At 34.8% G+C, this 17,583-nt stretch overlaps 2 protein-coding genes across 2 annotated transcripts; one reads left to right on the top strand and one right to left on the bottom strand.

Moving 5' to 3' along the window:
- The first annotated feature begins 8,612 nt into the window (after positions 1–8,612).
- On the top strand, positions 8,613–12,428 carry LOC104105606 (rhodanese-like domain-containing protein 10). Its single transcript, XM_009613955.4, has 2 exons — positions 8,613–9,168; positions 12,132–12,428. Exons 1-2 carry the CDS (start codon positions 8,711–8,713, stop codon positions 12,331–12,333), a joined length of 660 nt encoding a protein of 219 aa, XP_009612250.1. The 5' UTR covers positions 8,613–8,710; the 3' UTR covers positions 12,334–12,428.
- A 390-nt stretch (positions 12,429–12,818) lies between these two features.
- On the bottom strand, positions 12,819–16,875 carry LOC104105605 (phosphoinositide phospholipase C 2-like). Its single transcript, XM_009613954.4, has 9 exons — positions 16,416–16,875; positions 15,375–15,571; positions 14,827–14,962; positions 14,485–14,730; positions 14,150–14,382; positions 13,723–13,840; positions 13,491–13,643; positions 13,311–13,397; positions 12,819–13,227 (listed from the first exon to the last, which is right to left on the bottom strand). The coding sequence occupies exons 1-9, from the start codon at positions 16,737–16,739 to the stop codon at positions 12,931–12,933; spliced, it is 1,791 nt and encodes a 596-aa protein (XP_009612249.1). The 5' UTR covers positions 16,740–16,875; the 3' UTR covers positions 12,819–12,930.
- Positions 16,876–17,583: the final 708 nt, after the last annotated feature.

Here is a 17,583-nt window from a genome sequence, read left to right as displayed (position 1 = left end):
CGATCTATGGAGTGCCGTCAGAGACAGGACACGGTTAACACGTTTAATCCCCAACCCCCAAGATAACTTAGAACTAAGAACACGACCAAGATAACTTAAGAAAAGATCATCTAGTAACGAAGAAGATAAATAGTAGACACTATACAGTTAAGAACATTATAGAACTGTTAAGAGACAAGGTTCATCTTAGCGGGTTTTTACCTTAATAACGCTCCAACCCGTACTAGGCTTAGCATGATGCATGTACATTTCAAGTTGGAGTAGGGTTTCTAGAATGGTCTAGACCGGTACTCCCAAGTGGACAACTTGAGAGGGAAAGGAACGGGATCGTCAATTGCACCGCTGATCGATTAGTCTACCATAAATAAGCCTTTTCGATTTAAAAAGAGTGATTTTTAGGAAAGCGTGGACAATCATCAAGCGCCGCTATGTTGATAATTGGCACGAGTGGAGTATGATGTGGAGCATGATTCATGCAGAAATAATAACATATTACCAAGCATTTGCGTGTAAAAAAAATAGTAAATAAAATAGCAAAAGTGAACATGAAAAGAAGAGAAAAGAAAAGAAGTACAAAAGAAAGAAGTCAATTTGGCTCATAAAAAATGTGCGAGAACGTAATGAAGCAGGTAAGGAAATAGGGATAATAATATATGCTATAGCAAACAAAGGAGAATAAGGAAAGGGTTGTGCATGTCATAGTAAATTTAAACAAATAAAGGAGAATAAGGAAAGGGATGTGCATGTCATAGCAAATTTAAACAAATAAAGGTGAATAAGGGAAGGGATGTGCATGTAACAAAGGAAGTAATCCACATAAGTCAAGTTTGTTATGGTAAGAGCCTAATTGTAAATCTCCAGCAGAGTTGCCATGCTGTCGCACCCCGTTTTCTCGCGAAAGCGGGTTTCGACATGTGACAACTCTTTTAAATGAGGTGTTAAAAGAGAAGAGTCGCCACCTAACGATTTTTAAGGTGCGTTAGGGCACCTATTTGCAAATAACTCTGTTTGACTAGTCAACGCCACCAAAGATCGAGTAAAGGCTCAAATTACCTCAAAGAGAAGGTGTTAGGCACTCTTCTAGGTCCACAACTGTAGTTCCCGACCGAACTTTACACTATATGGATTATATGATTAAACTAGGCGAGCATATAAGTAAAGAAAAATATGAAAGTTGAAAGTCCTATTATAACGTAAACCAGTGTAAGGAAAAATATCATTAAACTATATGAATAATTGATACAAGTTTTAAAGATCATAAAGACTACAATTGCATTGGTCTATGACTAAGTGTGAACAACAAGCATAAAAAGGAAGGGGGATGGGGGGTCCTAAGTTTTTTAGCCTAAAGGATCACCCTGTGCGACATAAATAATACTTCACAACTCCCTTAGGGTAAGGGTTGCTCATATTATTCAGCGGGCATAAACTATCATCTCCTACTACCCAATTACTATGTTAAATTGTTATTTAAAGGTGTTCTAATTCAATTCTAGGTCGCATCCTATGCGTGCACTACCCGTCCCATGCCTATGGTCCAGGAGGCTCTGGACCTACTATTTAGGTAGTTCTAGACTTTACTTAGGTTGTCCAAAATGATAAAACTAGTCGCACATTCAAAATAAGTAGGACTGCACATAATAGCAATGAGGGGCTTATGTTAGCCTCCGCACATAGCAACAAAGGCACAAAAACAGATTTCAGATTATGCAGTGAGGAGTCGTGAGCAATTTTAGAATCAAGATGTATGAAGGTCATTTAAAACCTATAGGCATGGCTTCTATATGGCCACATGGATTAATAAATCTCATGGGCAGTGCTGCTACTTAGATTATCGAAATTACAGATTATAAGTGTTATTAAAGCCTATAGACATGATCTCTAGGTGGTTCGCGCCTGAGGCAGTGAAGCCATTGGAAACTCAGAATCACTCATTTCTTATCATATTGGCATGCTTTCTAAGCGAGTAGCAATATCTTATAGGTAGGTTCTCTAGTAGTTGATATTTGGACACAAATTCATCATGCTTATTCCTATATGCATGTTGTCTAGTCGGGCAGTGTGACAAGAGCAACAAAACGACAATTTGATTAATCAATTAAGGCCCTATAGACATGGTATCTAGATGAGTATCGATGGAAGCAGATCTTAATTATTTAACACGATCCTATAGGCATGTTATCTAACAAGCGCACATCAACAACACAAGTTGAGCAAATAATCAATGATATTTGAATCCTATAGGCATGCTATCTAATAGTGTATAGAAATAAAGCATGTGAACAAGGGAAATATTTATATTTTTTAGACATGTTTCTGATGTTAGCAGGTAATGCATTTAGGTTCCTATAGGCATGCTTTCTATCAGTGTACAGAAAGTAGAGCATGTCAAACAAAGTAACAAGTAAAGCAAATACACCCTATGGGCATGTTTTCTACCTATTCATGTGAGAATTAAAGTACCCTAGCAGATCTTAATTATTTAACACGATCCTATAGGCATGTTATCTAACAAGCGCACATCAACAACACAAGTTGAGCAAATAATCAATGATATTTGAATCCTATAGGCATGCTATCTAATAGTGTATAGAAATAAAGCATGTGAACAAGGGAAATATTTATATTTTTTAGACATGTTTCTGATGTTAGCAGGTAATGCATTTAGGTTCCTATAGGCATGCTTTCTATCAGTGTACAGAAAGTAGAGCATGTCAAACAAAGTAACAAGTAAAGCAAATACACCCTATGGGCATGTTTTCTACCTATTCATGTGAGAATTAAAGTACCCTATCCCCTTTTTTCACTAATTTTCCCATCTGTTTTGTTTATAATTTATTACAGACTCAAAATAATGAATACCAGTGTAAATATTACATACTGTAAGACTACATGCTCAATAAACAGAGCAGGCCCAAAAGAGAAATAACCCAGCACTGTCTGGGCCTTCAACAAGCTTACTTTTCAACCGAATAGCAGACCCAGATCCAAACACACCTCAAACAGGAGAGCGAATCAATTGTACAACTCGGGGCCACACATGAACTCATATGAGGCCTAGGTGGAGGACCCATGTACACGCTCAACCACATGAGTTAACAAACCATACGTAGCAACCAATTGACAACTCTGAAATTTATTAACAATAATACATCATAGGGACACGATTACATAAACATATCGGTACTTATTTTTTAGAAGCTAAGGGAACAAAATTGGTCAAACAAAAGGGATTGAACATGCCAACTAAGTGGACCAACGAGAATCAGCTTTAACATGGCAAGTTTGACATAGAAAATTAAAACCATATTGAGCAATCATTCAACAAAGGGAAGGGTATAGCATGATGAACATAATCACACATTAAGAGGACTTAAGAAGCAGGTCTATTGGGTTAATAGGGTAAACATACACACACATGCTAAGTTTCCAGAAATCAAGTTTATCATAAGGTATCTACCAGAATTAGGCAAAAATGACTTTAGACATATGAGTTTTAATCATGGCAGTTATAGTCAGAGGGATAGCAATTTCACATGCAGATTTCTAACATGGGATCCTAAAATGATCACAAGTAATACAACAACAACCTAGCGGCATGGTCTACAACAAACCATAACAGTGCCAAAATCCAGAGAACTCATGAAAGCATATCGACTTAAGAGGAATAGGACAGGCAAGCATAATAACTCAGACCTGTTATCCATACATAAGAGAAGAAGCTAACATGAAAATTTACTCTAGAAGCAATGTTAAAGACATAGGATTAACAAGTAGATGGATACGATTATCAGGGTCACAGATAGTAGAGAAGCATGTTTAAGACAATATTGCAGCATGAGATTCAATGATCATGGTCAGTTTGCACAGAAAACAGTACATAATACAAAAAATTTGAGCAAGTTCTGGACATGTGAGGATCCCCTCAGAGTTTCAGTACAAGAATCCAAGGTGAGGGACTCATGACAAACAACAAGTGATCATAATAGCAGGGCAGGCTTAGGGTTATCAAAACAATTCAAGTTGCACACACAAAATGGCATGCATTGAAGCCTAGAATTCAGGCACGTTTAAATGCTAGAGAAGCACAAAAGAGTAGTTCTAAGGCAAACATGAATGCGAACAAAGGCAAACAATAGCATATTGATTCATAAAGGCCTAAGTGACATGAGTGTATAAAAATATGAACATAAGTAAAGAATGGAATTGTGGAGTCTCTGTACTCACCAGTTGTAAATTAACGAACACGTAGATGAGAAAATTAAGTTCCAGCAGCGATGAAAGAATATCAATATTCCCCAAAATCCCAATGCGTCAAAGTTCCCAAGGGTTTCAAGTGAACCACGGGCAATGCTCGCACTGAGAAAAGAGCAACAATCGATTTCTGGTGGCCTTGACTTTCAGCCGGCCAAAGGTTTAATTTTCAGAATAGTGTAAGGCAAGAATAAGAAAGACAGTAGTAGTTTTCTTTTTTAGCGATTGGAGTCTGACCAAAGGAAAAATTGGGGATGGGCTTATATAGTGTTGAAATTGAATGAACAAACAAGGAAAACAATCGATTAAACATAAATAGGGAAAGAAAATATCGCATGCAATTAGTAACAGAGCCGACAAAGGTGAGACAAAAATTTCAAACCCTAGTTGAGTCCAGTGGCCATGAATTTGATCGAAAATACAAGAATCGTTCATTGTAGAGTATATATAGATGAAAAATCAGCCAAATTTTCACAAAATTAGAATCAAATCAGACCCGTCTTGAAAGGTGATATTTACCAAAGTTAGGTAAATACTAAGTAATATCATGAACGCATGAGTAGTAGCAAAATAAGGTAAGAGAATCACGAAGGGATTCCATATTGGGTCCGGATTCGAAGAGGATCTAGAGATACGGCGGGTAGGGTTCGTAAAGAATGAGAGGGGAATAGAGAGAGTAGAGGCGGCTGAAGTGTGAAAAATGGGATTAGGATTAGAGGGGAAGGATATATGGAAAGGGGTTAGTTTATTAGGGGTCGTTGATCATTTGAGATCAACGACCAAGATAGAAAGGGGAGCGGGGCAGGTCGTTTAGACGAGTCGCGACTGGGTTGATCGCAGGGGTCGTTTGAATTGGGCTGGAGTGTTGGGCTAATGATTTAGGCCAAATTTGGTACGAAATTAGCCCTATATTGGGGCTATAAATTAAATATGCGAAATTATTTTTTTTTAAAAATAATTTATAAAAGAAATTAATAAACAATAAAAACATCACTTATGCGGTAAAATAATTTAGAATACTAGCTTGACATTATAAAAATATAAAAATGCTATTTTAGTATAAATAATATAATAAATATAATTATGTATAGAATATATGCCATTATTGCGAAATTGTGTAAAATATCTTTAAAATACAAATATAATTATATAAGACAAAGTAAAATATTATGGAGCATATATACGGATACAAATAATAAATTTGGATGATTAAATCATTCTAAAATAATTTAAAGAGATAATTTATAAGTAATCAAGTAATTTAAATGCAAGGAAATCAATTTTTAAAGCTCTAAAAATTATGGAAAATTATAGGAAATACTTGTATAACTCTTGTAAATTAAGTAATGATGCAAAATGCCATTTGAAAGTATATATACTTATTTTAAAAATATGAGGGCGAAATTGGGTATCAACAATAAGTTAGGATATAATTGGGAAAAAAGAAGGAAATAATCTCACCACACCAAATCGGTTGTTTAAAAAAATGAGACTTTTCATTATTCCGAAACAATGAATTTAACAAAACAATATAACCAATTTTAATGAAACAATCAAAATAAATATTATTTTGGGATAACAATACAATACGATAAAATGAGTAACAACCATCCAAACAAGTTGTTAAAGAATTAAAGGGTAATTGAGAGGAAGTTTAGCGCAGCAAACAAAAATAACCCCCCCCCCCCCCCCCCCTCCAAAAAAAAAAAAAAAAAAAACAAGAACAAAGCATTAGAGTTTGACAAAACGGAGGCTACAGTAGCTGTCAAATATGTTTTGAGAACGACAAGTAAAGAGAAAAATGAAGAAACTGAAGAAATTTACAAATTCAGCAATTTCAATTGAAAACAGAGAGGGAAAAGAAGAGAAACATAGAGATTTGGGGGCGCTCATATCAACAAAATTGTTTTGGACTGCAACGAACTAAAAGCCACATAATAGCACTTGATAACTCTAAGCACTTTTGAGTACTGCAGGTACCATCTAAACTCCTTAACTGAGTAATGTGTACAAATTTTTTAAGCAGTTCTTTTCTGAAAATTTAGCAGTTGACAGAGGTACATGTGTATGAATTTTGGTGAAGAATTGGAGGAATAAATTATATGAACTAAGTCAAATTGATAGATTATGAACTAGTTGAATTAATCATAGCTTGGGTACAAAAAAAATATTTAATTTGATGAGTTGACGGTCAAACATAAACCCCGAGATTTGGGTATCTTATATTAGTTATAAATTAGCCTAAACAAGAAAATTAATACGAGATCGATATGATGTGGTTATAGATTGATCGAAGGAAGTCGTATGGATTGCTCGAGGTGATACATTTAGTATTTCGACACGAGTACAGTAAGTAGTAACTTTACCGCAATTTATTTTTTTATAACTTACATGATTTACACAGGATTTTTAATATAAACATGTTATCGATTATTTTGAAAATTTGCATGTGGGACAAGTCTTTTACTCGATATGATACCGAAATAATTATTTGAGATTATTACATTTGTTATAAATATTCTCACTATTACTAGACATGTTTTACTGTTACTTGAGATATGATTACCGTTACCGGAATGGAATTATATGATTTGATAAGAATTGAAATGCCCTGTATTATTTTGAAAATGCTTTCATATGAATATATAACTGTCTACAAAAAAAAAAGTATAAATGTGAGGAGACTTTGAAGGATCCCATAGCTAACAGCGGGTTCGTTAGACCTGGTGCACCTTGTATTTACAGATTAACGATTACAGTTATAGCTCTCACTAGTGAGAAGGTAGAACTAGCATACAATTATTGTTTTCCCTCGAGTAGGGACCTATAGTTATATTTGACTCCTTTTACGAAGGGGTCCACACAGTGATACAGATTACATGATCATTTCTTGAAAATCTCCCAAATATAAAGAATTTCTATGACACGGTATTTACCGAGTTATTAACGATTTGTTAAATTAATTTCGGTTACAGGAAGTACATGAATAGACTGATTATATTTATTATTTTTGAGAGGGAATTTTATTTTTATGATAGTTTCTGATTATTATTATAGAGGCATATTTTCTGACTTGTTCCCAATTAAAAACGGTTGTGGTTAAGTGTTATTACTTACTGAGCTAGCGACTCACTCCCCGCTATTTTTTCAGAGACAACAGTTGACGCAAGCGAGAATTTCGTTGATTAGAGTACACGAGTTGATAGTTCCTGGTGAGCCCCGCACTTGTTCGTGTGGCCGAAGAGTTTATTTATTGTTATCGCCTTTTCTTTGAACTCTTAGAGTCGCTCCATAGTCATTCTTTTAGTGTCATGAGTATTCTTTCGTTATTATAGACTTATGATGAGTATTGCACTTTCTTATCGAATTTGGGGATAAATTAGTATTTCTGGCTGTTAGTGTGTGAATTATTAATAGTTGAGACTTGTTGTGGTAATTGATAAAGCTATTGTTGGTTGGATTTATATTAGGATATTTGGTTGTTGATTTTGAGACATGAATTTTTTTTGGATAGTCCAAAAATAGAAAAAAATTTGTCCATTTTTCTATAAAATATCGATGAGGCTTACTTAGGGGCACTTGCTCCTAAGTGCCGGTCATGATCCTAATTTGGATCGTGACATTATATCTTCTTCTTCCTCCGCAACAAATATTTTTTTTTAGAAAGTAAAATGCAATAAATTATACTGGGTATATTCACATCAGACTAGCCATCCTATCAGAAATAATGCTTATATTACAATATCTAAATTATTAATTTTTACATTGCCAATTCCAAAATAATAATTAAGGGAGGGTTGCTAGTTTTTTATTAAAAAAAAAGATTAAGAGGATTATTTATGTGTTTTTAGTCGTTCACTTGTACTTTTCGAATCGCATCTTGTACTCTTTACAATAAAAATACGCAATGTAACGGGGCGGAAGTATATATGCGGGCCCTCCTAAACTCAAAGTTATTTATAGTTTGTTTGACCAAGCTAAAAGTATTTTTTTTTTTTAATTTTTTTTTTTCAAAGTTAAAGTATTCGATCAAACTTTTAGAAAAAAAAAATATATTTTCGAGTAAAAGCAGAAAAAAATAATTTATTTCCAAAAGCACTTTTTTGAAAAGCACTTTTGAAAAAAATAAACTTAGAGGCGATTTTTAAAAACTTATCAAACACTAATTATTACTCAAAAATGCTTATTAAATTAATTAGTCACAAAAATGCTTTCGAAAAAAAATACTTTTCAAAATAAGTGACAAAAGTACTTTTGAAAAAAAAAATACTATTCAAAACAAGGTGATTTTTACTTCTCGGTCAACCAGGCTATTATTCTGAGTCTTCTTTTTATTAAATGAAAGAATTTAAGAAGGAAAAAAGAGAAATCAAAACATGATAAGGTAAGTCCAAAACAAGTTCTTTCACGATAAGGTGCAGACTGTGTATTGCAAAAGAAAGGAAGCGAAAAAAAGATGGCATTAATTCAACTACAATCCTCCATTTTAAAGTACAACAAACAGCTCCAAATTCCATCTTTTTCTACTGCCTCTCAACGCTCAACAATTCTGAGAATTAATGCAGTTTCCGTCAACGGACAACAACTAATACAGTCAGGTAAAGTACGTCCTATATTACCAAAAGAAGCAGGTACAGCCATTGAAACTGAAGGTTATATTTTACTTGACATTAGACCAGAATGGGAAAGAGCTAAAGCAAGTGTTTCGGGTTCGGTACACGTGCCACTTTTTTTAAAGGACATGGATAATAGCCCCATTACTCTGTTGAAGAAATGGGTTCATTTTGGTTATATTGGGGCTTGGACTGGCCAGAATTTTACAATGATTAACGATGATTTTGTTAAGCAAGTTGAACAGCAAATTCCTGATAAGGATAATGCTAAGGTCCTTGTGGCTTGTGGAGAAGGACTCAGGTCAGTATCTGTCATTAATCACGATTTAACTTGAATTTTTATAGTAGTAAAGTTCTTTTCACCAAGTTACCTGTAGTTATATTTTAGGTAATTTGTTTGTGTAATTTCTTTTTGACAATTTTACACTGTCATGGTAGAGAAGATAAAATCGATTTGTCAAGCTCTTTTAGGGAAACTACCAAGTTTGTCCTTTTAGAGCAACAATGCTATCAATATTAGCCAATTGATAAAATATTACTAATAATAGCTCGATGTTACTAATATTAGTCAATTGATTCTTAGCATTTCGGTGACCGTAAGTCTTCCCTTTTTGTATATTGATGATGTTAATCCTATACTCTGTAATCGTTTCTTTTCATTAATTTTTTGTTTTTTGTTTTGTTTTGTTTTATTTTATGTTGTATTTAAGCTCTTATTCGTCTTGTTTAATTCTAGTCGATCTTAACAGTAATAAAAACTAACCAAGTTGATGGTTAACTCTTAAATATCAATTTCAGTTAGACAAAATAAAATCATAGATGACATCATCTTTCTTTTATGATAAATATTAAAACTAAAAAGGCTTCTGTGCAAAAAACGGGGTGTAGAATGTGGAACCAAATCCCACTAGCCAGAGCCTATTCCAAAATAAGGTTTCTAGAGGATTTTAAGTGCTTGTTAATTGCTTTGCCTCTATGGGCATTGGAAGAGCCATATTTTACCTGTAACTCTTCTTTCTTTGTGTTGAGAGAGAGTCTAGCTTACTAAAGAGGTTATATTAACCCGAAAAAAGTGATCCAAAAATGGATTTGACCTAGCCCCACCCTAAGATAAGAGGGTTTCCCCCCTCAGGTAAGGGAATAGAGCTAACTGCATCGGATAAAATAGCAATTCCTAGTCCGAATCCTAGATCTTGTTCACGCTTGAAAGCAGCAACTCTTCTTCCAATTTCGTACATCAAATTGTTTTAATGTGTCACTTTTTAAAGTAAATTAGATAGAACGTTGGAGTGAGGAATCCTAAGAGGAAGAATTGAGGTACAACCTAGTGAAGAAAAAGCCTAACTCCATTGTGTTGCCTAGCTTATTTAAGTTATGAAATTTTTGATATTCAACTGCTAGCGTATTTTTTCATTTCCGTTGTGTTTATAATTGTGTTAGGTGTGAGGTGTTAGTAGTCATTTGCTAGCGTATTTTTCCAATTCCTTTATGTTTATACTTAGTTGGGTTTCAGTAGTAAACTGCTAGCGTAATTCTGATGTTTCGAGTGAATATTGTTGGAATAAATTGGGTACATCTCAAGGAGTTTGAATCTTGATTTTTGGACGATTTGATAGAGATTTGAGGTAGTTTGAATTGAAAATTGAGCCAAAATCGAAGTGAAAGATGAACATGGAAAAAAATGAGATGTGTATCCTCTTATGTATCCATATGTATCAAATATGTATCTCATGTGCATCCATGTATACATGTGTGTGAGATACATGTGTCACAAAAAAAAATTTAAACTCGATTTTAACTACAAATTTGACTCCAAACGAGTCTAAATCATCTTCAATCTTCCTCAAATTTTGTATATTACCTCATCTATGTGTTTTTAACGAATTTCAATCAAACCCATTGAAAAATAATTATTTTTACTATTTTTAGGTGACTTTCACTATTAGTGTATGGAAGTACTTGAACTCAAACAATAATATCCTGTAGAGTTTAAATTTGTGATACAAACTAGATGATTAAGCAAGCAAAGGGAAAAACGACCTTGTTAACCACCTTTTGCAATGCTAAGGAAAGAGAGGAACATGCAATTTCTACGTTATCTTTGTGTAAAAATCAAAGTATGGGCAATTTTAGTTTCTGAAATTCTTCGAGATTAAACAAACAAGAAAGATGACATAAAAAAGAGAACCTTGAAGGAAGTTCAGGATTAACCAAATAAGACTTTTAACAATCGAAAGATTACAGGCAGCTATTTAAATTTTGCAATTTTTTGTGGCTATTTTTGGTAATCAATGCTCGCCGGCTAATTGTTGGTAAGTTTGGGCAAATTTCGGCTATTTCCGTACTTTCCCCTTGCTTTTATTCATCAATTTATAGGCCCATAACCCGAATCGGACCTGGGATTAAATACAGTGCTTACATCTCTTGAATACAGTGCTTATACTATTCTTTTTAAATTTTATAGACATACTATAATAGGCGTTCAAGGAAGTGGATACACATGCATTTATGTTCTGAATCAGCCTGCGGCCGTAATGTTATTTAGCTTCTTCCAGTTTGGATTGGATTTTTGAAAGTTTACCTTATTTGAATATGGTAGCCCGGTGCACAAAGTCTCCCGCGTTTATTCAGGGTCCAGGAAAAGGACCGGACCCAAACTGATATGATGTAGATAGTCTACCCTAATGCAAGCATTAGTGGTTGCTTCCACGGCTCGGACCTGTGACTTGTAGGTTTACCATATTTGAATGTACAACAAAAATAATGAGTTGCATAACAGGGGGGTGCATTTTTTGCAGTTTAGTTAGCAGGAGATTGTTTAGGCTGGATCAAAATAGAGGAATTCACAATTTAATGTCTGTTGATTCAGAATCAATGCTGTATATTCCCCTTTTTTAAAAAAACAAAATCACCTATACATGCAGGCCGATAGTCAGATTAGTAATTGATGAATAATCGATTAATAATTGAGGCATAGTTAATTGGTTGCTTGAGCCGAGGGTCTATCGGAAACAACCTCCTGCCTTCACAAGGTAGGGGTAAGATTTGCGTACACACTACCCTATCCAGACCCCCTATGGGACCACACTGAGTTTGTTGTTGTTGTTGTTGCATAGTTAATTGATTGACATGTACTCTATTTCTGTTTGCAGTATAATTTAAGTATGCTCAATTGTTCTACTACATAAACCTAGAAGTTCTGCCAATGTGCATTAGTTTCAGATATATATTGGACAAGTCTGAACTTTATGGCTGTATGTATAGGTCTTTGATGGCTATTTCAAAGTTACATAAGGGAGAATACAGGAATTTGGCATGGTTAGTTGGTGGATTTACTCGTGCTTCTGATAGCGATTTTCCAGCAGTAGAAGGCCCTGAAAAGTTACAATATGCTACCATAGGAGGTGTGTCATATTACTTACTTCAATTGCTTGTATTGCTTAAAGTTGTGGGGAAGGAAAGTTGACATAATTGTCCATGATGGTGTGTATTATCTTTCTGAGATATTGTATATTGATTAAGCAGTTGAAACTTAGACTATGTGAATTGAAGTGTTCCTCATTTTGTTTTTGTCTTCTTTTTGCTTAATAACACAAGATTGCTGGTGCTCCAGATCTATTAACACATTTTTACAAGTGAACCATTAACTAATGCATTAGGGTAGGCTGTCTACATCACACTCTTAGGGTGCGGCCCTCCCTTGGACCCTGCGTGTACACGGGATGCCTTGTGCACCGAACTGTCCTTAACTGTTAGTTAATCTCATGAAATGCAAATATTTTGGAATTTCAAGTGCATAACTTGAATGGTTCCTTTATCCCCTATTTCTAGGATATCATCAGTGGTTACCCTTACCTCTAACAATCTTTGGAAATGAAGGCGCCCTCCTAACTGAGCAAGCCTCGCTTGTCCATAGCAAGAATGGTAGGACAAAACAGTTGAACTTTGCACTTAAAGAACTCCAACTTTAGGAGATGATTTGTCTGATAAATGATTTATAAAATCCAGTACATATCTTGGATATACAATGAAAGATGCAATTTTCTAGTATACACGTGAAACATTATTTTACAAATTCGAAGCGCATAAGTAGTTTAACAGAAGGATATTTCTCTCCCTTTTCATTGTAAAGAGGTACTGCTCGTATTCCTGTTCTGAGCTCTGAAACAGGAATGCAAGTTTGTCCACCAAAATCATCGATCTCTGACATATCATACTCATGGACTTCTACACGAAGCAATGCAATCTCTGGAACTGTCAATGGGAACTCAAATTCATCATTCCATGTTGGTACCCAGTTATCCTCTATTGGCCTGGTTTTCTTAACTCTTGAATCTGCAGGGACTCCAGCAATACCAATCTACATTAAAAAGAAATGAATCTGTCATAAACAAAAAATCAAATGCAAACTTTAAAGTTGGAATGAAAATATATTAGGCCAACCTTGAAATAGAAGTCTGGTGGAGAATATATATCAAAGTGTGTACGTTTAAAGTCCAAATGCCAACCTCTTCCCATGTATATCTTCACCTGAAAATTAAACCATGCTAAGTTTTATTACATATACTCTAATAAATGCAGAGAATTCACATATCTCGAATAAAAGATGAACTGTTCTTCCACCTTCAGGGTGGTTTTCACTGATAAGAGCCGTTTAGGATCATGGACCTCATTATTTGGACCGTCTTTTAAGAGAAGTTCTGGTTTTTTGACATAACCACAGCCACCATTTGCTCGGAACATCCCTTGCATTAACCACAAAGGCCTCCCATTTCCCTGGTGCAAGAAGACAATTGTATTATTACACTTAACAACGATACAACGAAAAAGTAATTGCAAAGAAATTCTTAGGAACCTGCATGTTAAATGCAACCATCTGAGCTCCATGCATCCATCCTATTAGTGGATTGTAATTGGAAGAGTCGACTCGTATACCTTTTGGATATACTCTTAGCAAGTTTCTCTGAGTAAACCTTAATGTAGAAATTCAACAGTGCAAGATGTTGAAAGACAGATTAATTAGTCAGCTCTGAGAAAGAAAAACAATGAACTGTTTTCTTGAACAAACAACAACATGCACACCAAAGGCTTCAGTAGTTTCTGGTCCAACTAAATTTTCAAAAGTAAAGCAGAATTAGGTCACCAAAATTCTGAAATACCAAGTATAGTCAACGGGAGATCTAATATTGTCTTTGTGTAAGTAAGCATAGCATATCATAGACATTCATGTACACGTAGACACAAGGTTGACAAAAGAACAGAACTTTTGATTTTGCGTTCACCTGATTAACTCTTTCCCATGTTTGAGGGCAACATTTGTGAGCTTTTCTTCATTCAAGCTAATGCGTTTCACCTTAATAGGATCTATGGTTAGCCATTCACTTGTTGGACCTTTTGATTTTGCTCCTTGAATGGCAATCAAGTGTTTATACTCAGGAGCTGTATTCTGCTGTATATTGGGGTTCTCATGATGAGAATCAGCTTCCTCGTCTTGACATTCTCCATTTTCTTTGTTCTGCAAAGTGGTATAATTTAGTCTAAATAGGAAAGTGTCCAAGTGCTCAGTTTTGGTCAAGATCAAAACAATGATTTTCTTTAGTATTTCTATGAAGATCACCTCATATAAAGCTATCAGTTTTTGTGTAAGATCGGAAATTTCAGCTCCCCATGCTTTCTCCTCTAATGATTTCTTCCCCTTCTGAGAACCATTATCTTTCTCATCTGGTTTCTTAGTTTCAAGATATTCTTTTGGTGGTTTAGTTGAGATGATAACCCGCCCCTTCAACGATTCTGGAGAAGGGAATTCTGACAAGCATTCTGCCCCACAGGTGAACAGCATATCTCCAAATATTTGAGTGACCATCTAGAGATGAACTTAAAAATGGTTAAACTTAAACCGACATTAAAACTTAGAAGCATGAGACATGATCTTGGTGCTTTGTAGTAGGCATAAGCTTACCTCAGCTACTTTTGCCTGAAGATTAGGAGTGAGGTGGTCTTCTAGAGTTAAAATTACAGGATATTCAGATGCCACAAAAGCATGTTCCTTTATTGATTTCAAACATTGGATAAGTTCCACTGGAGGTGTTAGTGTCCTGCATTTTCAAAAACGTTTCGATAAAAGATGGAATTGGAAAAAGAAAAAAAAGGGTATCAGGGCTAGTCCTTAGATACTATTGAGTGAAACATGTTGAACCGTGTGACCCTCTTAAGCTTTTAGATAAAGCACACTTTTAATTGTATCTTCAACACGTCTCCTCACATGTGAATCTGATTTTTTTTCTCCATGGCAGAGCAAATGAGAAATTCTTTTTTGTAATGGATGACAGTGAGACTTAAACTCAAGACCTTTATATGCTCTGATAACATATTGAATTGTGTGACCATCTCATCTAACGACTCTTCTTTTAAAGATAGTTGAACAATGAAAACTTTTTGAGCATATATATGCGAAAAATAATGTACACTCCGCCTTTAAGTTTGCAGTAAGAGGAAGTAAAGCATTACCCTCCATGAAGGATATCCACATTGTCTTTCGAGGAATTCGGCCACATGTCTAATTCAATAACTCGGACACCTCGCTGCAACGCCTTTATTATAGGCACATCGCTGCAGTCACTATTGAGTTGATTTCCGGTGAGATAGGTATTGTGACTGGTGTAAATGAAATAGTGAGACAAAGGAGCAGTCATGTCATGGTGCACCTGCAATGCAAGAAAGTAGAATTATTGATAGACATCATAATGATATAAAAAGCTAAGCTTCTGAGCTTCAAAGAAATTGGGAAGCGAAAAGCTAAAAAGTATCAGATTATAAGCTTAAAGACGGAGACTGAATATACTCTCCTTTTGGCAGAAGGAAGAATATGAAAAATCAGCTGATTGAATTTCTCTTGGCAAACCTTGTTCTTTTGATCTTGTTCAATATTTTGGTGCTTCACAACTTCCATAGTCAGGGGCGGATGCAATGTGGTAGATGCGGGTTCAATTGAACCCATAACTTTAAAAATATAATGGTTTCAATGTTAAAAATCTTAAAAGTTGAACCCTTTAAATTCTTGATCCGCCTCTGCGAAGACCATAGTTACTAGATGCGGTCAAAGCTAAGTTGTTTGGCTACAAAATAAAGGTTAGTTGCCTTGCAAAAGGTGATTATAAAATACACTTGTAGATAGTTATATCAAGTATATGGAGTTCATAATAGGATTTTAGATTTGATAACCACCTTCTTATTACTTTTCCCTTCACTGATTTACTGCTCTTTCTTCTGTACTGATCTGAAACAGTTATTTACTACTCTTTCATCTACAAGACAGGAAACAGTGATTGCATCTAAAAGAAAGATTTGACCAAAATAATTAAAACTGCAAATAAAGATAAGTAGAAAATTAATCTTATCTTCTTTTATATTAGATGATTTAGTACTAGTAATAGTCAACAAAGCAATAAAATATATAATCAAGTTAAGGAGCACTTACATCACCAAATGAAAGTCTTTTTTTTTTGGCTTTGTGCAAAAAGAATAACTATTATAGTAGTAATTCTTTACCTTTTTGTGTGGGGAGAGAGAAGCATTAGCATCACTGAAGAGATACCGAAAAAAGCCATCAAGATTGAGACCTTTTCTATGAAAAACAATATTAAGATGCTCATGAACAAGTTTAAGTGCAGATTCTAATATAAATTCAGCTTCTTCTTTTGTAACTTTATCTTCACTCTGCACATCTTTCAAGAATTGGTATAAATGTTCTGCAGTCATAATACCATTTTCTGAGTATCTGTCAAACAAATCCTTGATCTCATTAGGTGGCTCAGCTTCTTTCATCTTGAACTTCCTCTGAAAACAGCATATTCTGTATGTTTGTTTAGACATTTTTGTCAAATTTATTTTTCTACAAGAGAAAGAGAATTGGGAAAGAAAATGGAGAGCCCCCCTCCCTTTTGTGATACCTTTTACTTTCTAGTGCTTATATGTTTTGTTTGCTATTTTTTTGGCTCTTTAAGTAGCGAGATTTTTTCAGTAGAATCCCATGAGAAGATCCTATAAATATAATTAGGTGGTTCTTTCAGTGAAATGAAAGTCACTAGACAAAGAATTTAAAGCAGACCACAAAAGTGGGATACTTGTTCAATAATTTGATTGTGATAAGTATTGCGTAAATAGTAATTTGCATAAGGAGTAGCTTCATCAAGTTAATCCTTCTAACCTACTAGTTACCAATCCAAAAAAGAAAAGAAAAAACAGGAAAAAAAGGAGTAATTGTTGTCATCCCTTTATCGTGCATATGATTTATTAATATGACGGAAGAAAGACTTTCGTCAAACATATATATATATATATATATATATATATAAATAGGTTTTAACCTTACGACTACAATGTAACTTTTCAGTCCGCTTCAGCCCCCTAGCTCCGTCCATTCATCTATCCATATTGTACATTTGGATTCAAGTGTATATTGTGTGACTAAATTCATATTAGTGGGACGGTTATTATTAGTTCCACCTATTCAGGAACATTATGTTTTCTTCCAAGCTACAACGATGCCTCGGTGAATGGGTGAGACATATTAGCTACGGTGGGTTGAGAAGAGGTAGAGGTAGGCCTAAGAAGTATTGAGGAAGAGATGGACATTACCCTTGATAGGCGTGGGTGGAAGACGAGAATTAGGGAAGAAAGTTAATAGATAGGGATGCATGTCTACTTTTCATGCTAA

This window comes from Nicotiana tomentosiformis, chromosome 2, assembly GCF_000390325.3.
Source record: "Nicotiana tomentosiformis chromosome 2, ASM39032v3, whole genome shotgun sequence".
Lineage (NCBI taxonomy): Eukaryota > Viridiplantae > Streptophyta > Magnoliopsida > Solanales > Solanaceae > Nicotiana > Nicotiana tomentosiformis.
The sequence above is the reverse complement of the archived record's forward strand: the minus strand, read 5'-3'. Positions and strand labels throughout refer to the sequence as shown.

Bases quoted from the DNA above. Each gene is read 5' to 3' on its own strand.
- LOC104105606 (XM_009613955.4), top strand. From the start codon at position 8,711: ATGGCATTAATTCAACTACAATCCTCCATTTTAAAGTACAACAAACAG. The intron at 9,169-12,131 runs GTCAGTATCTGT...CTGTATGTATAG, and splicing joins GCTTGTGGAGAAGGACTCAG to GTCTTTGATGGCTATTTCAA.
- LOC104105605 (XM_009613954.4), bottom strand. From the start codon at position 16,739: ATGTCTAAACAAACATACAGAATATGCTGTTTTCAGAGGAAGTTCAAG. The intron at 15,572-16,415 runs GTAAAGAATTAC...CTTGCATTGCAG, and splicing joins CTCTCTCCCCACACAAAAAG to GTGCACCATGACATGACTGC. The intron at 13,228-13,310 runs GTTGGCCTAATA...TTTTTAATGTAG, and splicing joins CACCAGACTTCTATTTCAAG to ATTGGTATTGCTGGAGTCCC.